Here is a 23,576-nt window from a genome sequence, read left to right as displayed (position 1 = left end):
TCAGTGAGAACAATTAACTAGCCGACAGAAATTGTGGGCGCTTCATCCCTGGAGGTTTTTAAGGAAAGATCTGAAATGGTCTATGGTCTCCTGCTTGAGCAGGGGGTTGGACTAGAAGACCTCGAAGGTCCCTTCCAGCTCTATTCTGATTAGATTGCACCTGGGAGCCTACTTATCTGGGTAGAATAGCTGTGTGCACGAAGCAAATGAAAACAACTGTTAAGGCACCTTGAGGACTAGGCACTTTCTTGCCATTAGACAAAGGTTCACTAGAAATTGAGAAACAAAATCCTTATTGTTGCCATTGTATAGTAAGCGAATAACTTTAACCAGTTGGATTTGTTTGCTTGCTTTGCTAGACTTCCGTGGCCGCCTGTTTCATACATAGCATAATTCTAGGCTGCTCGCAACAATCCATAAAAACAATGATTAAAAAGAGAAATAATGCAGGCACCATACCAAAGAGCCTCCCAGCTCAAGGCTCATGCTAATCCATTGTTTGAGGCGAGAGCCGTGTCTTCATGAAGGCAAAACAGATACAGATCCCTCTGATCTCAGATGGGAGGCTGTTCTGAAAGTTGGGAGGACACCGAGGTCCCATCAGGGGACATACAAGGGAGGTGGCCTTTTATCCTATTGTACTGTCTTGCACTCTCCACCTGTAGAAATCCCACGAAGACTGTACACCATTGCCAGCACAATGAGTTGTGATCTCTATCTGCTGTGGCATCAGACCAGCTTCCTGCCATTGCTTGACCTTCTCCAAGAAACAAGACCAGGATTTGAGGTATGTGATGGGATCAACCTTGGTGGATCCCTTTTTGAAAGACACCAACTTGGTGTTTTTTCAAAAAGGTCGTGGAAGTATATAAAAAACATAAACCAGGGTTGGAATTTTGCTTTCTGAATATATTCCCAAATGGTTTCTCTGTGTTTCTTTTTAGAGGCCAGAGAAGGTCTTGGTTGGCAACCTTCCAAGCATAGTTAAGCAGGTCTTTCACAATCAATCAATCAGAATAGAGCTGTAAGGGACCTTGGAGGTCTTCTAGTCCAACCCCTTACTCAAGCTGGAGACCCTGTACCCTTTCAAGAAAGAAAGAGATCAATTCACAAAAGATGTTTGGTGCTGTGCTGCTATTTCTCCTGTGTTAGAAATAAAATATCTACATTTACATGTGTGGTGCAACACTGAAGGGATTTTCAAAAAAGTTTTCATTTTTTATCCAGAAACATTCAAAGTGGTGTCTTCCATCTGTAGTCTTAAGGGGTAACCATTTATTTCCAGATTTACTATTTCTAAAGTGAGCCCTTCCAGATTGCTGGAGCCACAACTTCCATCCTAAACCAACAAAGAATTTACCATCCCACTCACTTGTAGGGCACCAATTTAGGCAACAATATGTATTAATCTAGGAATCCTGTCTTGAAAAGAAACAAATACACAAGCTCGATTTTAGCTAATCGCCATGTGTAAACCAAGCCACAATGTCTTCTGCTTTTCAGGCTTATCTGTTTTATTAATACAAGTAATTCATACTTATGACCACATTTGAGCCCAATATGTATGTTACTGTGCGACATTGAGTTTTGCCTCATTTTATGACCTTTCTTGCCACAGTTCAATGAATGACTGCAGTTGTTAAGTTAGTAGCACCATTAAATTAATCTAGTTTCCCCATTGACTTTGCTTGCCAGAAGGTCGCAATAAGTGATCACATGATCCAGGGATTAAGTAAGAGTCAGCTGCCAAGCATCTGAATTTTGATTACATGACATTACATGTGAAAAATGGTCATAATGCACTTTTTTCATTGCCATTGTAACTTTGAACAGTCACTAAATCAATTATGTAATTTATATGTTTCCACCAGCATAATATTGAAAGAATAGTGTGGCCATATCAGGATGTTAAGGCAATGTTAAGCCTTTTTTCCGGAAAAAAAACCATCAACTTAACACTCTTCTGAAAGAGTGAAGTCTAGGAACGGAGAAGGAATAATGGATCATTAGGGAAGAAGTTTCAGAAAAGATTGCTCATTCCTGAGAAAATGGAAAGCATGAGAAGCAACTGCAATATAAAACTCTCTTGATTTTGCTTGGTGAAAGACAGAAAGAAACGTTCAAGATTTTGCTACAAAAAAGAGGTTTTCTAACATGTCCATTTATTAATCTTAAAGGGCCTGGCCCTCACCCCAAATACAGCCACGTTGATGTGCTACATGTTCAGCAAAGCTGGCTGTGGAATTGTGGGAGTTGAAGTCCGCCAGGCTTAAAATTGCCAAGGTCGGAGATCCCTGTGTTAATCTATATTAAATAATACACGCTGCTGTTTAAAGAAAGAAGCCCTGGATATTCTCTCCTTGAGTGCAAAAGGCCTGAGCTACAACTTCAAAATAATACACGTGCTGTGGACATCTTTCTGTAAAAGAAGCATTTCAGTCTGTGCATTGCAATGTCCATTAATGGCACTATTCACATGGTGAGGAATTTGTTGGTCCCTACTGCAAATATCCATGGCTACTGATCAGGAAGAGGAATTCTGAGTGAACATAGAAAGAAACTGTAACAGCTGTCTGCAGGATGTTTTCAAAAAAGTCAAGCAGTGTTTTTTTAATGAGTGAGGCCATCATAGTTAGCTACTTAACTAATTTAACCACATCCTGCAGACATTCTCAGAAGAGATTGATAGATTGAACACAAAAAAGAAGTCCCAGCTTCTTAGCAGACAACCTACTTGTAAAGTAGGAGAGTTGCTATCTGCAAGTATGTTTACAGATACTCCTCGACTTACAACCATTTGTTTAGCAACTTTAGCAAAGTTACGACATTGAAATAAGTGACTTTTAACAAATACAGGTTTAAAACAGTTTTTATCCATGGGTGGTCAGACTTGTAAATACAACTACAACCACTCCATGCATACATGAAAATATATGACTGGTTTCTCCCTAATTACTTGTATAAGAACCATTTTCTATATTATTTATGTTGTATTGTATTTTTGTTATGGATAGCACCAGCAGGAGCAAAATCAATTTCGTTGTATATATGTACAATAATAATAAAGATTGTTGTTATTATTATTATTGTTATTATTATTTTCACACAACCATCATAGCATCCTCACAGCGTGTATTTACAATGGTTGCAGTGTCCCGGGATCACATGATCGCCATTTGCAATCTTCCCCGTTGGTTTCCAACAAGCAGTCAATGGGGGAACCCAAATTTGTCCTTAATCTTAAAGGGTCTGGTCCCCACCTCACATACAGCGTGGTTGATTTGCACGATTCACTTAACAGCTCTGACAAAAGAGGTAAAATTAGGTGCAAGTCACTGCCTTGCTCAGCAATGGAAATTCCCATCTCAACTGTGCTTGTAAGTTGAGGACTTCCTTTATTTAAAACCATCTGCCAAGTCTGCATCTTGCTTATTTTGGCTACGTCATGCGGAGGAATTCACCCGAGAAAGCAATTATTCTTTGAGGAGTTAGGAGTAAAAGGAAACCAGGTTGCCAAAGAATACAGTGGATGGACAACAAGTATTTACAATCAATTGATGACCAGCCAGAGTGTAGAAACACTCAAAGTAGTGCAAGATCTGAAGACTTGGGGATACAGTTGAATGAATAATATCATCACCATTATCAATCATTATCACCATCATCATGTAAAATCATAATATGTTTTGTAGGGTTTCTGGTTTAGATCCATTCATTGGGGTTTGTGGCTTAGTATATTACACAACTTCAGGTAACTGTGATTTGTTCAAATAACTATAGTATGTTATTTAAGATTAGCCACCATCAGCAATATTGAGTAGTTGGATAGCCTGGCCATGAAACTTTTTCCCGATTCTATTTTAGGACAAGTCCCAGCATGTTGTAACTAACGTCCATCCAGGCCCAACTTCTCATTTGCCCTCCTTTTCCTGTTGACCATGCCTCAAATAAATTTTCTGTCTTTTTAAATCCCAATAGAATCCATGTTGGTTTTGATGGCAAAAATAACTTGTTGCAATGTTTCTTAAGGTCAATATCATTAAAAGATGGGGACTTCAACTCCCAGGATTCCCCAGCCAGCAATGAGGCTCTTGCTAAACATTGAGAAACATTGGATTAGAAAAAGATCAACAACTACATTTATTTTTGTGTTTTGCTTAAAAAGAGAGAAAAATCAACTTGCGACTTATGGGTTTGAAGATTAGAAAGGGCAGCTGGTAGAAAGAAGAAAATTATGATGTAACTTTAGAGAGAGAGGAGGCAAAACGTAAATGTATTTATAACTGCCGAAGAAGATCAGGAGCCACGTTTTAAAAATGTTCTGTTTTCTTTTTTCATTACTTACTATTTTTTTTATTATTATCTTTCCTTACAGTTCTACTTTGAATCCATGTTGTTTTTCTGATAGGCTTTGCATGTGTGCTGGACATGAAGCTGTGGAGTTTCATCACCATGAGTCAGCATCAAGCAGAGCTGTAAAATGGAGGAGGCGGGGGAGCTAAGAAGATTTACGTGCGAAACTCTCTGTCGTCCCATTCAACCAGGAAACTTGTTCGGACTAGATTAACTGGCGTCAACACATTCGAGGCACCCAGCTCCGTGTTCAATTAGTGCCTCTCCCTAAGATCCTGTGTCAGCTTGCTCTCCATCAATAGCCAACCTTCACCGAATTTCCAGAGCTTGGGAAATTACAGGAGACTGGAGGAGAAGCCCTCACAACGGCATGGGACAACTCGCTACAGTCAATGCACCAGGCCAATCCGCTGAGGCCAACTCACCCCAGCCAACTCACCGTGGCGCAACTCACTGTGGACAATTCAACAATTCAATTTAATTATTTGAAATATTTTATTTTTTGTCATTCACATTTCATTCTGTCGCTCCTTTGGCATCCTTTCTTTAATGATTCTATTCGACTATTTCTTCAATGTAAGTGTAACTCTTGTCCTGTGGAAAATTGTGATGCAGTGAGTTGGCAATGGCAAGTTGGCTGCAGCGAGTTGGCTACAACTACTTGACAAACATTGATCCATGAGGGAATGTAGTTTCTTCTCCTCCTCCCACCCTCTGCACCCGTGTACATATTAACCCTTTCTGTTTATAAATTGATCCGTCAGCAAAGGGTACAACTTGGGCCCAAGGCGTAGAAGTTATTAATTGCTAATTAAAAGCCACTAATAACCCTGCAGGTTGCTGAATTGGCGTTTTTCACTCTCGTGGTTAGGCCTCTATGGCCTTAATTAGACTTCTTAACCGATGACATCGTTTTGAGTTGCAACCCGTTATCTCCCCACCCTTTTGGTTTAATCTCCAAGGACCGGCTATTTTGCTGAGGGTGGCAAAGGAAAAAACCTCTGCTGACGGCAGTTCAGCTTTGGTGGTTTGCAAATGGCACATTCAGCCAATAGATTTGCTGAGCCATTCGGCGGCACTGAAGAGAGATATGAGGCCTTTCTGATGCCTCTTTGTCTCTCTTTGCATGCCCTGAAGAAGATCCCAGAAGTCTATCTGTTGGAGAGAAGGCAGCTTCTTCAGAGAATAAAGGCAGTTTTCCCTTTTCCTTAAACCAGTTCTTAAAGGAGACAAATTGTGTTTATGGAATATCCTGAAACAAAAATCAGCAAGCCACATTTTAGCTTAATGCTTTGTGAGGACTTAAATGCCATGCGTTCATAATTCAAAGCATTAGTCTCAATAAACCCTGTGTAAATTGATCAGGTGTTGTAAGCAGGATGTTTAAACTCAGCCAAAGGAGACCAATTAACAACTTGGACCTTGTGTTTTAGTTGCCATTTGGTGAAAGGTGAACATTTACTCTAAGGATCTTTGTTCATATTCAGTAGCTGACTGCAGAACTTTTCATCTTACTGAAGTCATAGAAATTGTGCCAGACATGCCTTTCTTACACAGCTCTTCAGTATTTTTGTTTTTGATACTCACCCTGTCTTTCTACTCAAGAAGGCTAACAAAGTAATGGCTGGGCTCAATCTGCCTATTTCCAAATCAAAGGGGTTTGCCTCAAAAGTTTGTTTCCTGGCCTCCAAGGAATTGATATCCTGTCATATCCAAGCAGAAGTGCTGAACAGCTCAAAATGTTGATATAATGGATGATTTCTGTAATGCTGCCTACATTTTTATTCTCCTAAGACCAGGATTGCCTCACTCATGCAGAGAAAAGATAGTGACTAAGAAAACAGTGAGCCGTAAGTTGGCTAAATAGTTGTGGAAATAGCATCACTGTATGTTCTCCCAAGTAAGATCCACTTTAATTCCAATTGTGCCATTGTTCATGCCCAGAAATCTGATGTCTCTTCCAATTGAAGGCCAGTATGCAGAATCTCTTAGAAGCTATTCAGAAAGATAACATGAAGAAAATAGGGAAGAGCATAAGCCATAATTTAATTGTGGCGAGATATGGAACAATGGTCAGAGCTAGTTTACCAGCCAGGTAAACCAAATGAGAGTGGAAGGCTGGGTCTTTGCCCACATTCTCTTCATTAAAACCATCTGTCTTGACACATCTTCTTGTCGTTGAGGTTCAAGAAATCAAGAATTAGATGTGAGGTTTGAAGTCTTCAGGTTTTCTATCCAATACAGGGTGGGAGATATCTGGCCTGTGAAATTAATCTGATTGGCCTTGTTGGAGCAAGGTGTCTTCCCAACAAGTCTTAAGAAGCGTAGTGAAGTAAAATAAAATCATCACTTAAATCTCAGGATTCACTGCTCAATACAGAAGACAATCAAATGCCTAGAATGTGCAATACAGTAATGTTTAAGAAGACTGAATGTACATAGGATATACCTTTCCTTTGTTGCTTAGCGAATAATCAACAGCAGTCTTCCAATACATGTAGGGCTGCCAGAGGGAAGAAGGCATCAATTTACTCTCCAAAGTACCTGAGAGCAGGATAAGAAGCAATGGGTGGAAGCTCGTCAGAAGGAGATCCAACCTGGAAATAAGGAGGAATTTCCTGATAGTAAGAACTATTATTCAATAGTTTGCCTCCCAGAGTTTTGGGTGCTCCATCACTGAATGTTTTCAAGACTGGACAACGATTTGTCTGAGACGATATCAAGACTACTGTTTGGGCAGGAAGTTCAACTAGAAGACCTCCAAGATCCCTTCTAGCCTCATTATTCTATGATTCCATGAAATTAGAAGTTTCTTCTTTCAATTTCTACCATTTCCTTCTTTTTGTATTTTTATTTTTCACTTTCTCTTTGTTCTCTTTATTCCATTATTCATGGAGCGTGATGTCTCAAGCAGCTAAAGACACTGATCTTGTCAGCTGGAAAGGTGACAGCTTGGGTTCAAGACCTGAGCACGTGGGATGGCGTGAACTTCCATTATTACCCAGCTCCTGCCCACCTAGAGTTCGAAAACATGGAAAATGCAGGCAGATAAATGGGTGGAAGGTAACATGCACCCAGCACATAGTCATGCTGGCCACATGACCATGGAAGTGTCTTTGGACAATGCTGGAGTTCCCTCGGCTAAAAAAAATGAGATAAGCACTGCCCTCTAGAGTCAGACATGGCTGACAGGAGAAATCCTTTAACTTTTTATTCTGTATTCATTAGTTTTATGTTTATGTTCTCTTTAAAATTGTCACACACATCACACACACACACACACACACATATATAATGTGTGTGTGTGTGTGTGTGTGTGTTTTCTGAGGTTCTCGTGGGTATTTGTATGTGGATCTTTGGTTATTCGGGTTTTCTCCCATGTAAGATTGGAAGTATCTAGGCAACGTTTCGATGAAGTCTCATTCATCATCTTCAGGCTTGTGTCTTCGGCTCTGTGCTTCTCAGAGTAAATATATATAAATAAATATATATATATATAAAAACAGGTAGGAAAATTCAGGTAGTCCTTGACGTGAACCCAACTTTTCTGTTGCTAAGTGAAAACAAGTGAGTTTTGCCCCACTTTATGACCTTTCTTACCATAGTTCTTAAATGAATCACTGCAGTTTAGTTAATCACACGGTTGTTAAGTGAATCTTGACTTTGCTTGTAGGAGATTCAAAAATGGATCTCACAACTCTGTGACACTGCAACTGTCATAAATATGAATCAGTTGCCAAGCGCCTGAATTTTGATCATGTGACCGTGGGGATGCTACAATGGTCATAAGTGTAAAAAATAGTCATAAATCACTTTTTTCAGTGCTGTTGTAACTTTGAACAGTTGCTAAATGAACTGTTGTAAGTCAAGGACTACCTATATTTACAGGCCACAAATATTCCAGCAAGTTTTCTGACATGACAGTTTTTGAAGTCTCCTGTCTTCAACTGAAGTCTGTCTTGTAGTGAGTCACAAGACATGTAAACAAGCAACAGTTTCATTTTATTGTTATTGCTGATCAGGATGAAATCCATCCATGGTTTCCCATGAGGAATCAATAATTTTCTTAGCCTTCCACACAGCAGGAATTAGAAATACCAATCTCTCCACATTTCTATTCTGATGATGGGAAAAAGTTTAGTATAGCATTCTGAAAAGAAAAAGAGAAAAAAAAAAAGAATGGAAGCATTTTGAATGCAAAGGGTAGCAAAAATTATTTAATTCAGCAGGAGAACAGTTAACAAATGTTTCCCAAGCCATATTTTGTTGCCTTTCTATTTCCACAGAGTTTCTATTTTTTGTTCTATAACCTTTGCAGTTTCACCTCTGCAATTTTTCACAGCAGAGAAGTATCATCACATTTGGGAGGCATTCTCATCTCATCGTTTAGGAAAACCTACATCTGTGCTGTCATTTAATTGCTGCTTTGTAGAAATAAGGGAAAAAAGTTGGACATAAAATAGTTCAATAACACTTTTGCAATGCCTGACATGGCTCTTAATGTAGCCTGCGGTAAAATTTATCCTAATCTGTGGGTTGGCAACCTGTGATTTCGAGGCTACAAAAAGTGTAGCTCTTGTTAAGTGTAGTGAACTCAACCCACTTTACCCCATGATCAGCTAGCTGGCAGGCAGCAAACAAAACTGTTTTCTCCCTGCTATGGTAAGGAGAAAATGAGAAGAAGGAGAGGGAGAGGGGAGGATGTTGGCAAGTAGTAGATTAATTCAAAAGCATCTCCAGTCAGATCTGTGTGATTTCCATGGCCTGTAAATACTTCTCATTCATGACCTATTCAGGGGGAAGCAACAGGCACTGGGGGGAGGACATATAAATGAGTCATATTTGGTGGGATAAGGTAATCCTCAACATACGACCACAATTGACACCAGAATTTCCATTGCAAAGAAAAGTGGTTGTTAAGTGATCACTGCCACTGTAATGTGAATCATGCAGTCCTTCAGCTCCTTGGAAGGTTGCAAATGGCAATACCATGACAATGGGATACCACAACTAGTATAAATACATTGCCAAGCACCCAAATTTTGATCATGTCTGTGGGGGGTGTTGCAATGGTCATGAGGACCGGTCATAAGTCACTTTTTTCAGTGTTGTTGCAATTTTGAGTAGTTGCAACAACAAATGGCTGTAAGTCGTGTATACCTGTATTGTATGGGAGGGAATAGGAACAACATTTACCTCAGAATGAAGATTGCACTGCAGCTTCCAATGATGTGAGGTACATGTCCAAAGTCACATTCCAAAAAGATGTGACCATGACCAGGAAAAAAAAATGAAATGTTGGATTGATGTCATTTATCAATCCTTATTAACATGAGTTAAAAATATAGCTATTTGATGTATTTTCCAGAAACGTTTTCAATTTCATACTTTTCCCCATGTCACATTCATAACAAAAGCTCAATAGCAAATTTTGGAAGTGTCCAAACAAGGATTTGGAAAGTCCTTGTGAAGTAAACTCTCTAGTGAAACAGGGGAAAATGTAGGCTGTCAATCTACTGCATAAACATTTAAATTATTAGTATAATTAGTAATTATAATTAGTATCTTTAAGAACCTGTATTAACATTGTACCATTTGGAAGAAAATGTGTTGCATCTGTTCACAGTTGAGTTTTGGATCAGTAACAAGGTAGTAATTGTTTAAAAATCAATCTATTTTTTTCAATAAAATGATGAATTCTTAAAAAAAATTAAATTATATGCCTATTTTATTTTTTCCACTTTCCTAAGTAGCTATAGAGTCACATGGACTCCCAGAAAAATGTCTTATTATTAATTCCTACTTTTAGACAATTCACCCAACTGGCTTCTGCTGTATTAAGGATTAGAAACATTTCTTTAAAAGACAACTGGTGGTTTTTAGGATTCTGAGCTCAGCTTTGGGGTGTACAAATTGGCTTCATGGAACACAAATCCTTCAGGAAACATTAATGTTCCTATTGTCTATATTCTTTTGAACTGGATGACTTTTTCCACAAACACCTCCATGCAGCTGCCTGGAGTCAGGCTTAATTCAAAGATACCTTTATTTTTAACGGGTTTAGCCTGACATGGCGTGTCTGTCCCCTGTTGGACTTCTTGGGAAGAAGCTGCCCAAACAGTTTCAAGACAACAACCACATGAACTATGATTTTTTTCAAGTCATTCAACAGAGAATAACACAACTACCCACACACAAATGCAATTGTTAAAAAGAAAGATCAGCTAAGCACAAGAGTCAGCTACACTAGCCAGGTTGTGCATCATAGTTTAGTGAACAAACACAATTTTTGGATTCCCACAACACATTAAGGTAAAATGTATCTGTATTTTCCCCATTTATTAATATTTTTGTGGTTTGCATGTTATAAATTGTCTCCTATAAAATTTTCACCAAATTTCATGCCTATCAGTTGTTTAATAAGGAAGTTCCAATTCAGGTTGTCAAATGCCTTCTGGGCGTCTAAAAATATCAATGCCATTGTCTTGGTTGAGTATACTTCATAATATTCTAATATATCCATAATGGTTCTTGTATTTGTTTTTATTTGCCTACGGGGGAGGAAGCCATTCTGATCAGTGTGGATAATTCTTCTTAATACTCTCTTTAATCTTTCCGCCAATATTGTAGCCATTATTTTGTAATCTACATTTAAAAGTGATATTGGTCTATAGTTTTGAATTTTTTGTGGGTCTGATTGTTCTTTATAAATAAGGGTAATATATGATTCCAACCATGATTTAGGCATGTTAGCATTCTCCAGGGCTTCATTGTACAAGTCCACCAATATCTCCTCTATTGTTTCTTGGAATTCCTTATAGAATTCCGAAGGAATTCCATCTGGACCAGGGGTCTTATTTGCTTTTTGTGTTCCGATTGCCTTCTTAATTTCTTCTATAGATATTTTATTATTCAAATTTTGTTTCTCTTCATCAGTAATTTCGGGCAAGTTCTTTTCATTCAAATATTGATCAATAGATTCTTCTGGTATTTCTTCCTGTTTATACAATTTCATAAAAAACTCCTTAGCAATTTCTTTCTTTTCTTGAGTCTGCGTGCATAATTTCCCTTCCTGATCTTGGAGAGCTACGATCGTTCTCTTTTCTTGTTCTTTTTTAATTTTATGGGCTAACCACCTCCCCGGCTTATTTGCATTTTCAAAATAATTTTGTTTTGCTAATTTAATTTTTCAGGCCAAATCTTCCTATACATTTAGATTTATCAGATCAATTTCTTTCTTAATGTTTGAATTGTTTGGGTCCTTTTGTCTACTTGTTTCCAAATCTTTCAGTTTCTCCCTCCATATGTTTTGTTGCTGTCTTTTTTCTTTATTCTTTTTAATACTGTAAGCAATAGTTAGACCTCTCACATAGGCTTTGGCCATATACCAAAGATTCTGTAGAGAAGTATGTTCTCTTTTGTTTATTTCAAAAAATACGTTCAATTCTTTCTTTATCATTTCAATATATTCTTTATTTCTTAATATGGTATTGTTAAATGTCCATCTTCCAATTTTACTCCTTCCTTTCGATTTAATTTGAGTGGGATTATGGTCAGCCCATAGATTTGGCAAAATCTCGATCCTTTCAATATTCTCCATTAACCCAGGGTCCATCCATATCTGATATATTCTGGACCAAGAGTGGGGGGGTTCAAAAAAGGTATATTGTTTTTTATTTGGATTTAATTCTTCCACACATCTTTCAAGTTAAGTTCTCTTACCATATTATTAAAAGACGAAGGGAGTATTCTCCTTTCCTTTTTTTTTTTTTTTTTGGAAGTTCTGTAATCTTTATCTTTGTCTGGGACGGCATTATAATCTCCTACAATGCATACATTAGCATACTCAAATTCTATTATCTTATGGTGAAGCCTGTTATAAAAGTCTTTTTGATTTGTATTTGGGGCATATATTGTGACTAATAACATCTTTTTCTGATTTACATTTATTTCTATAAAGAGCATTCTCCCTTCTTGATCTTTGTATATTTGTTTATGTTGCAACCAATCCTTTACGTATACTACAATACCTTCCTTTTTTTTGTTTGCAAGTGCCAAGTACATTTTACCCAAATTTATATTTGTTAAGAGGTCTGCTTGATTGTATGGAATATGCACTTCTTGGGTACAAGTTATGTCAGCATTTTGTTTTTCGTATTTCTCAAGTATCTGTTTTCTTTTTGATGATAAATTTAAACCATTGATATTGACTGAAAATAAAGTGATTTCTCTATCAGTGTCACTGACTGTGTGAGGCATTTCTCGTTTCATTCCTTGTTCAAGACTCTCTTTTTCTTAGTCTGTTGCCTTCCCCTTCTTCTCTAAGATTTTGGGGTTCAGAGTGTGAATCAGATTCTTTTTCTCCAGAGAGTTGTTCCTCTTGGCTTCTCGTATTTAGGTCGTCTCTACTTTCTTGTTCTTCCTCGGGTTCACAAAATTCCTGTGCTTTTTCAATTGTATCAATTTTGTATTTTTTGTCCTGCCATGAAACTAAAAGCCTCTCTGGGGTGAGCCACCTAAATGGAATACCATTTCTAATGAGTTGATAAAAATTGGTAGCCCCTTCTCTGCTCTCTGACTCTCCTAGGTATTTGCTTCAGTGTAACCACTTCATGATCTTTGTATACAAGTGGTTCATCTCTGGTCTTACTATAGAGCAGGTCTCGTGTTGTCTTCCTCACAAATCGAATGTGAACCTCTCAGGGTAGTCTATGCCTCCTCGCATAGTGTGTATATACTCTGTAGACCTCATCTACATCATTTTCAATTTCCAGTTTGGGTCTCTGTAAAGCCGCCACTATCAGATTCGTCATAATTGCACGTAAATCTTCCTTTTTGTCTTCCACCACATTTTGGAACCTAAGATGAAATGATGCCTTCTCTAATTCCATGTGTACCATCGAATCCCGGAGTTCACAGTAGAGCACTTTCCAAGATAAATAAGGGAGTAAGACAAGGCTGCCCCCTAGCTCCTCTACTGTATATATTGGCAGAAGAGACTCTCTTAGTACAAATTAGGCAAAAACAAGAGATTAGAGGACTAAAAATTAAAAAAGAGGAATATAAACTCCAGGCATTCGCCGATGATATGGCATTTATATTAGAAGAACCCTTAGAAGCGAGCCCTATACTACTAAGAGAAATAGAAGAATATGGAAAGGTGGCAGGGTTAAACATTAACAAAGAAAAAACAAAAGTGTTAACAAAAAACTGTACAAAGGAGCAGAAGGAAGAACTAGTAAATAAATTAGGTATGCAGGTGGTAAATAAAGTAAAATATCTAGGGATCTGGTTGACTGCTAGATGTTCGTCGATTAAAAAAGATAACTATGATAAGTTAATAACGCAAATAGTTAAAGATTTAGATAATTGGACCAAATTGCAGTTATCGCTATTGGGACGTATTTCGATAGTAAAAATGAATATTTTGCCAAAATTGTTGTTCTTGTTTCAAACAGTGCCAGTCAAGTTGGAAAAGAATTTTTTTGTAGAATTAAACAAACATATATCTAAATTTATATGGCAGAGGAAAAAACCCAGAGCGAAATATAAATTATTACAGGATGACAAGAAAAAAAGGAGGATTTGGCCTTTCAGATTTTGAATTATATTATGATGCTGCTATAGTAAACTGGCTTAAGGATTGGGTTAAATTAGAAAATAGAAGGTTATTAGTATTAGAAGGTTTTGATCTCCAACTTGGCTGGCACGCCTTCATGTGGGATGGAAAATCTAAACAACATTCATATTTCCAAAGGCACCATGTAAGAAATGTGTTGTTCAATATCTGGGGAAAGATTAAAAAAAAAAACACTACCCAAAGGTTCCATTGTGGCTATCTACATTGGAAGCAGTCACACATCCAAATGTATTGGATTATGAAAATATTGTCAGGTATAAAGATTTATTATATGATACTGGAGAGCTTAAAAATAGGAACCAAATACAAATTCAAGGAAAGGAGAAAGCTTGGTGGCCCTTTGCACAAATACAAACCCATTATAAAAAAGATAGAGAACAATTTGGCTTTAATATGACCCCACAAGAATTAGATAAAATATGGCTAGGAGCGGAAAAGAAAACAATTAGTAAAACATATAAATATCTTTTGGACTACAAATTAAAAGAAGAAACAGTCACAGAATCTATGATAATTTGGGCTAAAAACGTGGGTCATAATATTGAATTAGATAAGTGGGAACACATCTGGCAAACAAACTACAAATTAACCATGTCAGTCTCGTATAAAGAAAACTTATATAAAATGGTTCATTGCTGGCACCTACCTCCTGCGAGACTGGCTAAGATGTTCCCCAACCTACCACCCAACTGTTGGAAATGTAACTACGCACAAGGAACATATTTTCACATGTGGTGGACTTGCCCATGTGCTCAGAAGTTTTGGAGAAATATTAGAAATTGGATTTTAAATATAACGAAACAAATTTTAAAACTTGAACCCGAAACCTTTCTGCTAAGTATGATAGGTTTAAACATGGAGAAAAAATATCAATATTTAATTTTGCACATCATAACTACGGCTAACCTACGCACAAAACTGGAAACTGTCTTCCATTCCTTCAGAGGATATGGTAATTTTAAAAATACATGAATGTGCTGAGATGGATAGCCTAACCAAATTGTTAAAAAATAAACAAGATAGTGACCATTATGAAATATGGAACATTTGGTTAAAGAAAAGGTAATATTTGATATTTGGATAACTTATGGAAATGACAGAAGACGTGCATTTAATCATAAACTATATAGAGAAATTAAAACATTAAAAGAATGAAGGAGTTATTGTAACAAGGCAGATCACGTCAATGATAAAGATAAAGAAAAAAAATTTAACCATTGCTCAATATATGCTGTAAAATGTATATATGTATATATATATATATATAAAAATATATGTATGTTGATTTGTCTGTTTTAAATGTATGTCAAATAAATGTTTTTTCTAGAATAATTTTTTTTTTAAAAAATGAATGAAACAGCATTATGGCTTTGTTTAAGGTTGCCCTACTTATTCTGATTAGGAGCTGGACACTTCCAGGTCATGGGATCTTCTGGAGATGCCGTGGCTTTCCAGATATTGCTATAGGATAATTCGTATTGGAAAGGATTCATGCTAATTGGGGTTGATGGATCTTGAGGTTCAATGTGTTCCACAGCTGACCTAAATCTACATTTTTAACAAAGTCTTCTCAAATCTTGGCTATAAGAGAAACACGCAAAGGATCCTCAACCATGTCACTCACCCAGCCTCCCTGCTGTTCAATCCAGAGAGCCAGCCGATCCCTTAAAAAGTTCATGGCCCAGTCCATCACATCCCTAAAGAAACTGGAGGCACACTATGGATGTAGAAAAGAAGAAAGAGAAAAAAATGATTCAAAACAGAATCTAAAATTTATAAGCTTTAGCTATTTTTTTTTAGTCAAAATATTGAGGACAGAGAAATCAGATTTGCAGATTAGGAGTTTCTTGGCTATGAATTAAACCTACTTGTCAAAAGGTCAATAGAATGTACTCCAAAGTTTGTGAATTCACTAGCTCATTTCAACCTGATGATCAGTAAATTAGGACTTCCTAATTTGCAGTAATCATAGACATTTCAGACAAAGGAAGCAATTGTACACATTTATCAATTCAGAAGTAAATCAAGTGTCAGATTTATTCTGAGATAAGTGTGCAAAGTGACATAATTTTTCCCAATCAAAGGATGTTAATCTGTGGAAAGACACATTAAGCTACAGAAGAACAAATACTCTTCTAACCACTTAAAAAGAGAGAGGTCAACCATGTTTTAAATCTGTTTCTAGTACTGAGTTGAGTGCATGATTTCCTTTTGAAAAAAATGCCACGGTCAATTCTGTGTTTGAAAAGCTAGGATGGCATGGCACACGAAACAAAAGAAGAATTATTTAGTGATTTAGGGTGCTATTTCTTTCCTAAATATGTGGGGAAAGAGTGAAGGATAAATGGGATGAGTGAAGACAGAGGCGAATTGCACCTGGAAGATTTGAAGAACACAATCCATAAGACAAAACGGGCAGGCACCTTAAATCTTGCAGAGGCTTCAAACATATAAAGCACCCCAACAAAAAAACCAAAAAGACTCAGGTATCCTTTCTGTTTGTTTTTCCTTTAAAATAGGTATACAATGGTTTGACCAGAACAACAGTCAATGTGGATAGGAGATAGAAATTTTCCCTATATTCTTTCTTTTTAACTCTCCATTGGTTTGTTTATATAAAAGAAATGTAGTCTCATTTGGCATTTGTAGAAGGGGAAATGACATCGTGTATGTCATCAAACACAGATGAAGCTTTAAATATCATGACGCAAGCCTACAATTGCATCATTTGCATGGTGATTATTTACATGTCATTATTTTTGACATCACGGCTAGTAATGAATGGATCCAAGTGTACAGAGCCCTCCCACCTACCCTTTCCTCTGGAACACTAATGGTTCCTTAATTAAAAATTAGCCAGCAATCTGGATTTGTCTAGGACACCAAGCCATGAATAAGGTGAACTAGTGAAAGCCAAACCATAGCTATCAAACACGGTAAACAGCATCTCTGACCCAGAGATAATAAGCAAAAACTATACTATCTATCTCTTAGTGTGACATGCAAGTAAGATGAGAAGGAGCCAGTAAAGATTACCAATAAGGAGAGATAAAAGATTTTAATTAAGAGAAGCTTCATCCTTATAAATCTTTCAGGCAAGGGAGAGTAATTTATGGCAAAAGGGCCTCATGCATCTGCCAAATTGCTTTTCTACAGCACAGTGAGTTCCCCTAACCATGTCTGCTAAAAATCTACATTAAAGCTATCATTCTGGGGCAGAACAAAAATAGAAAATGCTGCTGCTTCCTTAAAATAAGCACTTAAAATACAAAAATAACTCAATTTTTTCTTTCTCCCAGCCTTGCCGCTTGCATCCATCCATCCATCTCTCCCTTTGTGACATTCAGGCCAACTAAAAGTTTTAAGAATGTTCTCCCCCAAAAAGCCTCTCTACCCCAAAGCAACTCTGCCTTAAGCTGGCACTGATTATATGGGTCTTACTACAACAACCCCCCCCCCTCTGATTTCAGCTTATATTGCTTTTCCTGTCCACTCCTTGAGGATGTTGATACAACAGACATTATGCCTTCAGGCTCTTACCTGTCTGCAAACTTCGTATGTAAAGTAGAAGAAGACAACAATCCGTCCCCAGTTGACCCCAGTAGCAAACATCGCCTCTGATACTTTGGCCAGACCATGGAGTGGATTTTCACTGGTGACAGTTTCTGCCATTCTGTAATGGGAGAAGGACATCTCAGGGCAGTACAGGTGGTCTTCATCTTACGACCACAATTGAGTCCAGAATTTACGCTGCTAAGTGGGAAATTTGTTAAGTGAGTTTTGCTTCATTTTACGACTTTTCTTGTCACATTTGTTAAGTGAACCATTGCAGTTGTTAAATTACTAACATGGTTGTTAAGTGAATCTGGCTTCCCCATTGACTTTGCTTGTCAGAAGGTGGTGAAAGGGGATCATGTGACCCTGGGACACTGCAACCGTCATAAGTGTGAGTCAGTGGCCAAAAGCATCTGAATGCAAATCACATGACCATGGGGATGCTACAATGGCCATACGTGTGAAAAATGGAAGTGAAAGTCACTTTTTTCAGTGCCGTTGTAACTTTGAACGGTCAGTACATGAACCGTTGTAAGTCGAGGACAAATAAAAAGTTAATTTTGGAAAATAAAGCAAAATCAGGTAAAAAGTAGCAGATCCAACAGATCAAATTAGGCTTTATTTAAAAAAGAAAAAGAAAAGCTTTCATGGATCTTGAATATCATTAGAAGCCCAGGAGAGAAGAATGGATTTTACTAGAGGCAGAAGAAACCATCTGGATCTCACCACCTTTCACCAGAAGTAGTTGGTGCATCTTATAATAGAACTGGTAGGCTGTCCCACTATATTCCATACAGTAGCTTATTTTTTTTCTTCTTTTTAGGAACTGTATCATCAAATACAGCTGAAAATGCATTCATGTAGTAGACCAGATATTATTCATCTGTGTTAATAATCCAGAATATGCTTTCTCAGGCAAGAGTAGCAACAAACACTCCCCTAGGAACCATCTCAACTGCCCCACTCACTCCAGCAGAAGGATCCCGTTGGCCAAGGAATTTTGGCAGGCAGGGTCCAGAATAGCCTCTTCTGCCGTGACTCCTATGGAACAACGTGCCCCTTGAGGTAAGATCTACCCCTAACCTCTTGGCCTTCTGAAAGGGCCTGAAAACTTGGCTTTGCCCGTTGATCTTGGAGCCCTGGTGGTAGCTCCAATCACACATTGGAAGGGGTTACTAGAAGCATAGAAATGGAAGGACCTTAGAGATTTTTTAATCCAACCCTCTGCCCAAGGCAGCAGTCCTTATTCCATCCCAAATGATTGTCCAATCTTTTCGTGTAAACCAGTAGTGGTGGTGGGAGTGATGGAATCCCCACAACTCCAGGAGGTTAGTTGTTTCGTTGATTAATCATTCTCACTTTCAGGGAATTTCTCCTTAGCTCCAGGTTGGATCAGTCTCTGACTAGTTGCTTTTTATCTTGCCCTCAGGTGCTATGGAAAATAAATCAACCCCCTCTTCCGTGTGATAGCCCTTCATGTATTTGAAGACAGCTATCATGTTACCCCCTAAGCCAGGGGTGGGCAAACTACGGCCCGCGGGCCACATCCGGCCCGTTGGTCTGTCCAATCCGGCCCGCCCCTGAAAAAAAATCGCTGCCATTGGTCTGTCCAATCCGGCCCGCCCCTGAAAAAAAATCGCTGGGCGTGGCGTATTGCCCTGTGCCGTGTGGCCCCCAAAGATGCAAAACAGTGCGGAGCGATCTAGGGGTAGGAAAGAAAAGAAATTTGCAAAGGCCTCGGCTGGGAGTTCGAAATCACCTTCGAGTGCGACCTCTCCGAAGGTGAGTCCCCGCCGATCCCCCTTTTTTTTCCGGGGCTTCCAGGCTTAAACTTTGCAAAGGCAAAGCTTGCAGGCTGGAGCGTCTTCCCGCCGAGGAGCGGGAAGGGTTCCGCCTGGTGGGCGGGGCGGGCTGCTTGGAGTGGGCTGCTTGGAGCCACCTAAAGCTAGGCCGCTGCTGGTGGAGCCTTGCCCTGCCTTGGTGCCCGTTTCCCGGCTCGGCGGTCCTGCTCGGGTGGCACTTTAAAAGCCTGCTCCCAGCACCCGAGCAACTTCCCAGCAACTTTCGGCCGTTTTAACTCGGGCGCCGCGCCTGGCCCCGAGCCGCGTGGCGGAGGGGAAGCCCGGCAGGCGGGCGGGCTGCTTGGAGGAGGCGACTGGGTGGTGCTCTGGCAGCAGCAACAGGCAGTTCCGCCCGGCTCCGCTCAGGTGTCCGGCTGGGGCTGTCAGGAGTTGCTACTGCCGGCGCAGCTCGCGCGGCTCAGTCCTGCGTTGCCTTGGGAAGGAAAAGGCAAAACCAGGAGCTGCTGAGCCTGTGCCTCCGGTGCCGCTGCTGCCATTGCAAAGCACCGCCGCGGCTCTTCCTTTTGCCTTTCCCTTCCCGAGGCAACGCGGGACTGGAGCCGCGCGGAGCTGCGCCGGCGGTAGCAACTCCTGACTCAGGGGGCCTCCGAGGGGAGGGAAGGAGGAGAAAAGGGGGGAAGGGGGCAATTCCCAAAAATCTTGTGCTGACCTGGCCCGTCTGTCAAATTTTAAAAGTCAATGCGGCCCCCGAGCCAAAAAGTTTGCCCACCCCTGCCCTAAGCCTTCTCTCCATTAGGCTAAACATACCTAGTTCTTTTAGCCATTTATTGTACGGTTTAACCTCCAGCCCCCTTATAATCTTTGTTGCATTTCTTTATGAGGTAAGTTTCTCAGAGTCCCTCAAGAGTGACGTGGGATCACACACATTCAATAAACAAACAAACAAACAAAATGCAACCAATCAGAGGTCCATTGGAAATTGGCCTTCTTCTTCCCTAAGGGGGAACCAGAGTGGCCCACAGATGAGGGCTGGATCCAATTGGTTTTGTATCTTCCTACCTGGTGATATCTGCATTACTCCTGAGTTCCTGTAATATGCGGAACATGTGCTCTTTCAATGAATACACCTGGGCAGCATCTGACTCGTCTTCCCCATTTGCTTGCTCCCCTGGCATGCTGTCTCTGCCAACCTGCTCCAAGGAGGCTGGGTGAGGAGACCAACCTGCATATCGCTGCCAGAGAGTCTTGATGAATCTGCCAAGAGGGAAAAAAAAGCATGAACAGATGTGGCGTCTGAGCCTGGCACTTGAAGAAGGTGGAGTTAGCACTCTCCTACATTTGTTTACCATCACTGGGCTCTGGATAGGAGATTCGGTGTCACAAGCAGAGATGCTAAAAAAGGAGCAGTGAAAAGACTCCTTAAAAAGCACAGAGCAGCCTTACTGACAAAGGGATGCTCTTGAATGAGTTTATTTGATTTTTTTGATCCTCCTTTTATTATTTTATAAGTGACTCAAGATGATGAAGATACACAATACTCCTTCGTCCTCTTTTCCCCACAACAACAACTCTGTGAGGAGAGTTCTTTGAAATCCCACCCCCCAATACACTTGCCCTGCAGTTGGACCTTCTGGGAGGCCCAAATTCAGCATATCTGGACTCTGCTCTATTCAAGTAACAGAGAAAGCTTGGAGAACATTCACTTGTGCTCATCGTATCACTTATAGCAGGGGTGTCATCATATCACTTATAGCAGGGGTGTCATAGTATCACTTATAGCAGGGGTGTCAAACTTGCGTTGTCACAGCGTCGTCACGTGATGTATTGGGACATTTCCCCCCTTCGCTAAACCAGGTGGGGGTGGGGGCAGCACATAATGCTTCTGGCCTGCGGGTTTGACACCCCTGACTTATAGGGTTATATGGGAGCTGCTTGAAGTTGGTTATGAGATGGGTGGCTATATAAACATTATAAACAAACAAACAAATTCTCACCTACCCCCACAACAAGGCTTTCCCAATTCGAAGAATGCATGAGATGCTGTCAGAAAGCCCTTGGGAGAAGGAGAGAAAAGATTTCAGTCGTTTACCTTCCATTTGCATCGGACCAATCTCTAATTCATTCTCCTTCAAACTTGTTAAATCGGCTTCGGGTGTCTTGAGATTTAAGGAAAATGGACAGTTCCCTCTGGGGAAGATTTCTTCCTAGGCTGGTGAATCAGACACCCATATTAAGAAATACCTTATTGGGGAAGAGAATGGTCATAAACGGGTGGTTGTGGGGTTGAGGACTCCCCGAATAAGCTCAAACTTCTGTTGCGCTAAAAGCAGGGGGAAAAGTTTCACAGATGCAATATATCAGTCTTTTAAGAAGAACTTCCCAAGTACTAATTTGATTGGACATAGTAGGTTACATGAACATATCAATTAAGATTTCTTAGTTCAAGTTCCAGTTAGCCAAGGAATTATTTAGTCTCTATTTTAAGGAACCCCAAGAGCATTTGGACTGATTGACTAAAGAACCTGCGAAAGGAATCTTCTCCCTTTAAATAAAGTATGGATTACACATTTAACTTTCTTCATTATACTTTGCTTAAAGCACAGGTAGTCCTCAGATCATGACCACAACTGCACCCACAATTTCTGTTTTAAGTGACACATTTGTTAAGTGAGGTTTGCCCCATTTTACGACCTTTCTTGCCACCGTTATTAAGTGAATCACCGCAGTTAAGTTAGTAACATGGCTGTTAAGTGAATTTGTCTTCCCCACTGATTTCACTTGTCAAAAGGTTGCAAATCTCAGGACACAGCAATAGTCATGAACCAGTTGCCAAGCTTCTGAATTTTGATCACGTGGTCATGGGCATGCTTCAAAGGTCGTAAGTGTGAAAAAGGGGTCATAAGTCACTTTTTTTTAGTGCCGTTGTAATTTTGAACAGTCACTAAATTAACTGTTGTAAGTTGAGGTCTACCTGTACATATTGTGTTAGAAGCATGTTCCATTCCCCAGTGGAATCCCATAGCCTAGGGCTATGTATATTGGTTGTATACGCTGACTGTGTTGCCCAGATGCGCAGATCCCTGGTTAAATTAACTAGTTTTCTCAATTTATCCGAGTGTAGCTCCGTAAACTCTGAAGCAGCGGCACGGACCGCGTTATACTCGAATCCACCTCTGCCTGTACCGAGGGTGCGGCTGGATAAAACAGCTTCGGGAGCCGGGACTTCCAACTCCTCCCTCCCTCCCTTCCCGTTCTCCGCTGGGGACATAAATCGGCCGCTCTTTTGCACAACTTTCTTACTCGATTCCCCGGGAATCGCAACTGGGGCCATCGGCCGGTTCCTCCCGCTTCCCTCCGCTGCCATGTCGAAATCCAGGCGTTGACGACCGGCCCCCTTTGCAGAGTAACTTCCTCTGCCGGTGAAAATGAAAGAGGGAGCCAACTGAAGGCGTTCCTGAGGGGATTTCCACCCCGTTCCCGAAATGTGGAAGAATTAGGGGGCGTGCATAAGCGCACCAACGTGCCTACCGTCCCTGTCCTATTGTTTCTTTTTATTTTTCTTATATGTATCCATTTCATGTATTCATAACTATGTTTATTCTTATACCTGTTATCTTATAATCGCTTGACAAAATAAAATAAATAAAACTAAATAAAATTGCAAAAAGTCGGGTGCAGTTCTTAACCTAAGTGCACTTTTGCACTTAACTTTTGAGGAGGCACGAAGTTTGCACCATGAAGCTTGGATCACACGTTGCTTTAACTCACCATAGGCTTAAATTGTGGTTTGTGTATGCTACAGTTGTCGTTAAGTGCCCTCCAAATTCCACAATGAGAAAAGAGTACTTTGTGGCCGTGCTATTATCAATCTTAGCAATTTTAAGAGGTGTGAACTACGACTCCCAGAATTCCTCTCCTGGCTGAGGAATTCTGGGAGTTGAAGTCCCCTCCTTTTCAAGTCGCTGAGATTGGGATACATTCCTTTATGACAAATTGAGGTTTGTAAACTCAGCCCAAGAACAATCTTATGCACCTTTGGCCAAATTCTCATACTGTTAATGGGCATTCTTAGCATTTTGGTTTATTATGTTGTGTGAATCTAACTACTATGCTGCAGTTAATCATGGCGTGGCAAATGCAGTTTAAGCATGCCAGAATTTCATTTAGAGTTCATAATTCAGGCCATGAATATATTTCTGCTGGATTTGTCTTGTCCACTGCACCCC

At 39.8% G+C, this 23,576-nt stretch overlaps 1 protein-coding gene across 1 annotated transcript; it reads right to left on the bottom strand.

Annotated features, from left to right (window-relative positions):
• Positions 1-8,334: 8,334 nt before the first annotated feature.
• On the bottom strand, positions 8,335-22,766 carry LOC113418615 (apoptosis regulator BAX-like). Its single transcript, XM_026677600.2, has 6 exons — positions 22,651-22,766; positions 21,349-21,403; positions 20,410-20,604; positions 17,534-17,666; positions 15,618-15,710; positions 8,335-8,503 (listed from the first exon to the last, which is right to left on the bottom strand). Exons 1-6 carry the CDS (start codon positions 22,712-22,714, stop codon positions 8,468-8,470), a joined length of 576 nt encoding a protein of 191 aa, XP_026533385.1. The 5' UTR covers positions 22,715-22,766; the 3' UTR covers positions 8,335-8,467.
• Between the last annotated feature and the right edge of the window lie 810 nt (positions 22,767-23,576).

This window comes from Notechis scutatus, chromosome Z (genome assembly GCF_049901735.1).
Source record: "Notechis scutatus isolate UNSWTSFEM ecotype Mainland chromosome Z, rNotScu1.2, whole genome shotgun sequence".
NCBI lineage: Eukaryota > Metazoa > Chordata > Lepidosauria > Squamata > Elapidae > Notechis > Notechis scutatus.
The sequence above is the reverse complement of the archived record's forward strand: the minus strand, read 5'-3'. Positions and strand labels throughout refer to the sequence as shown.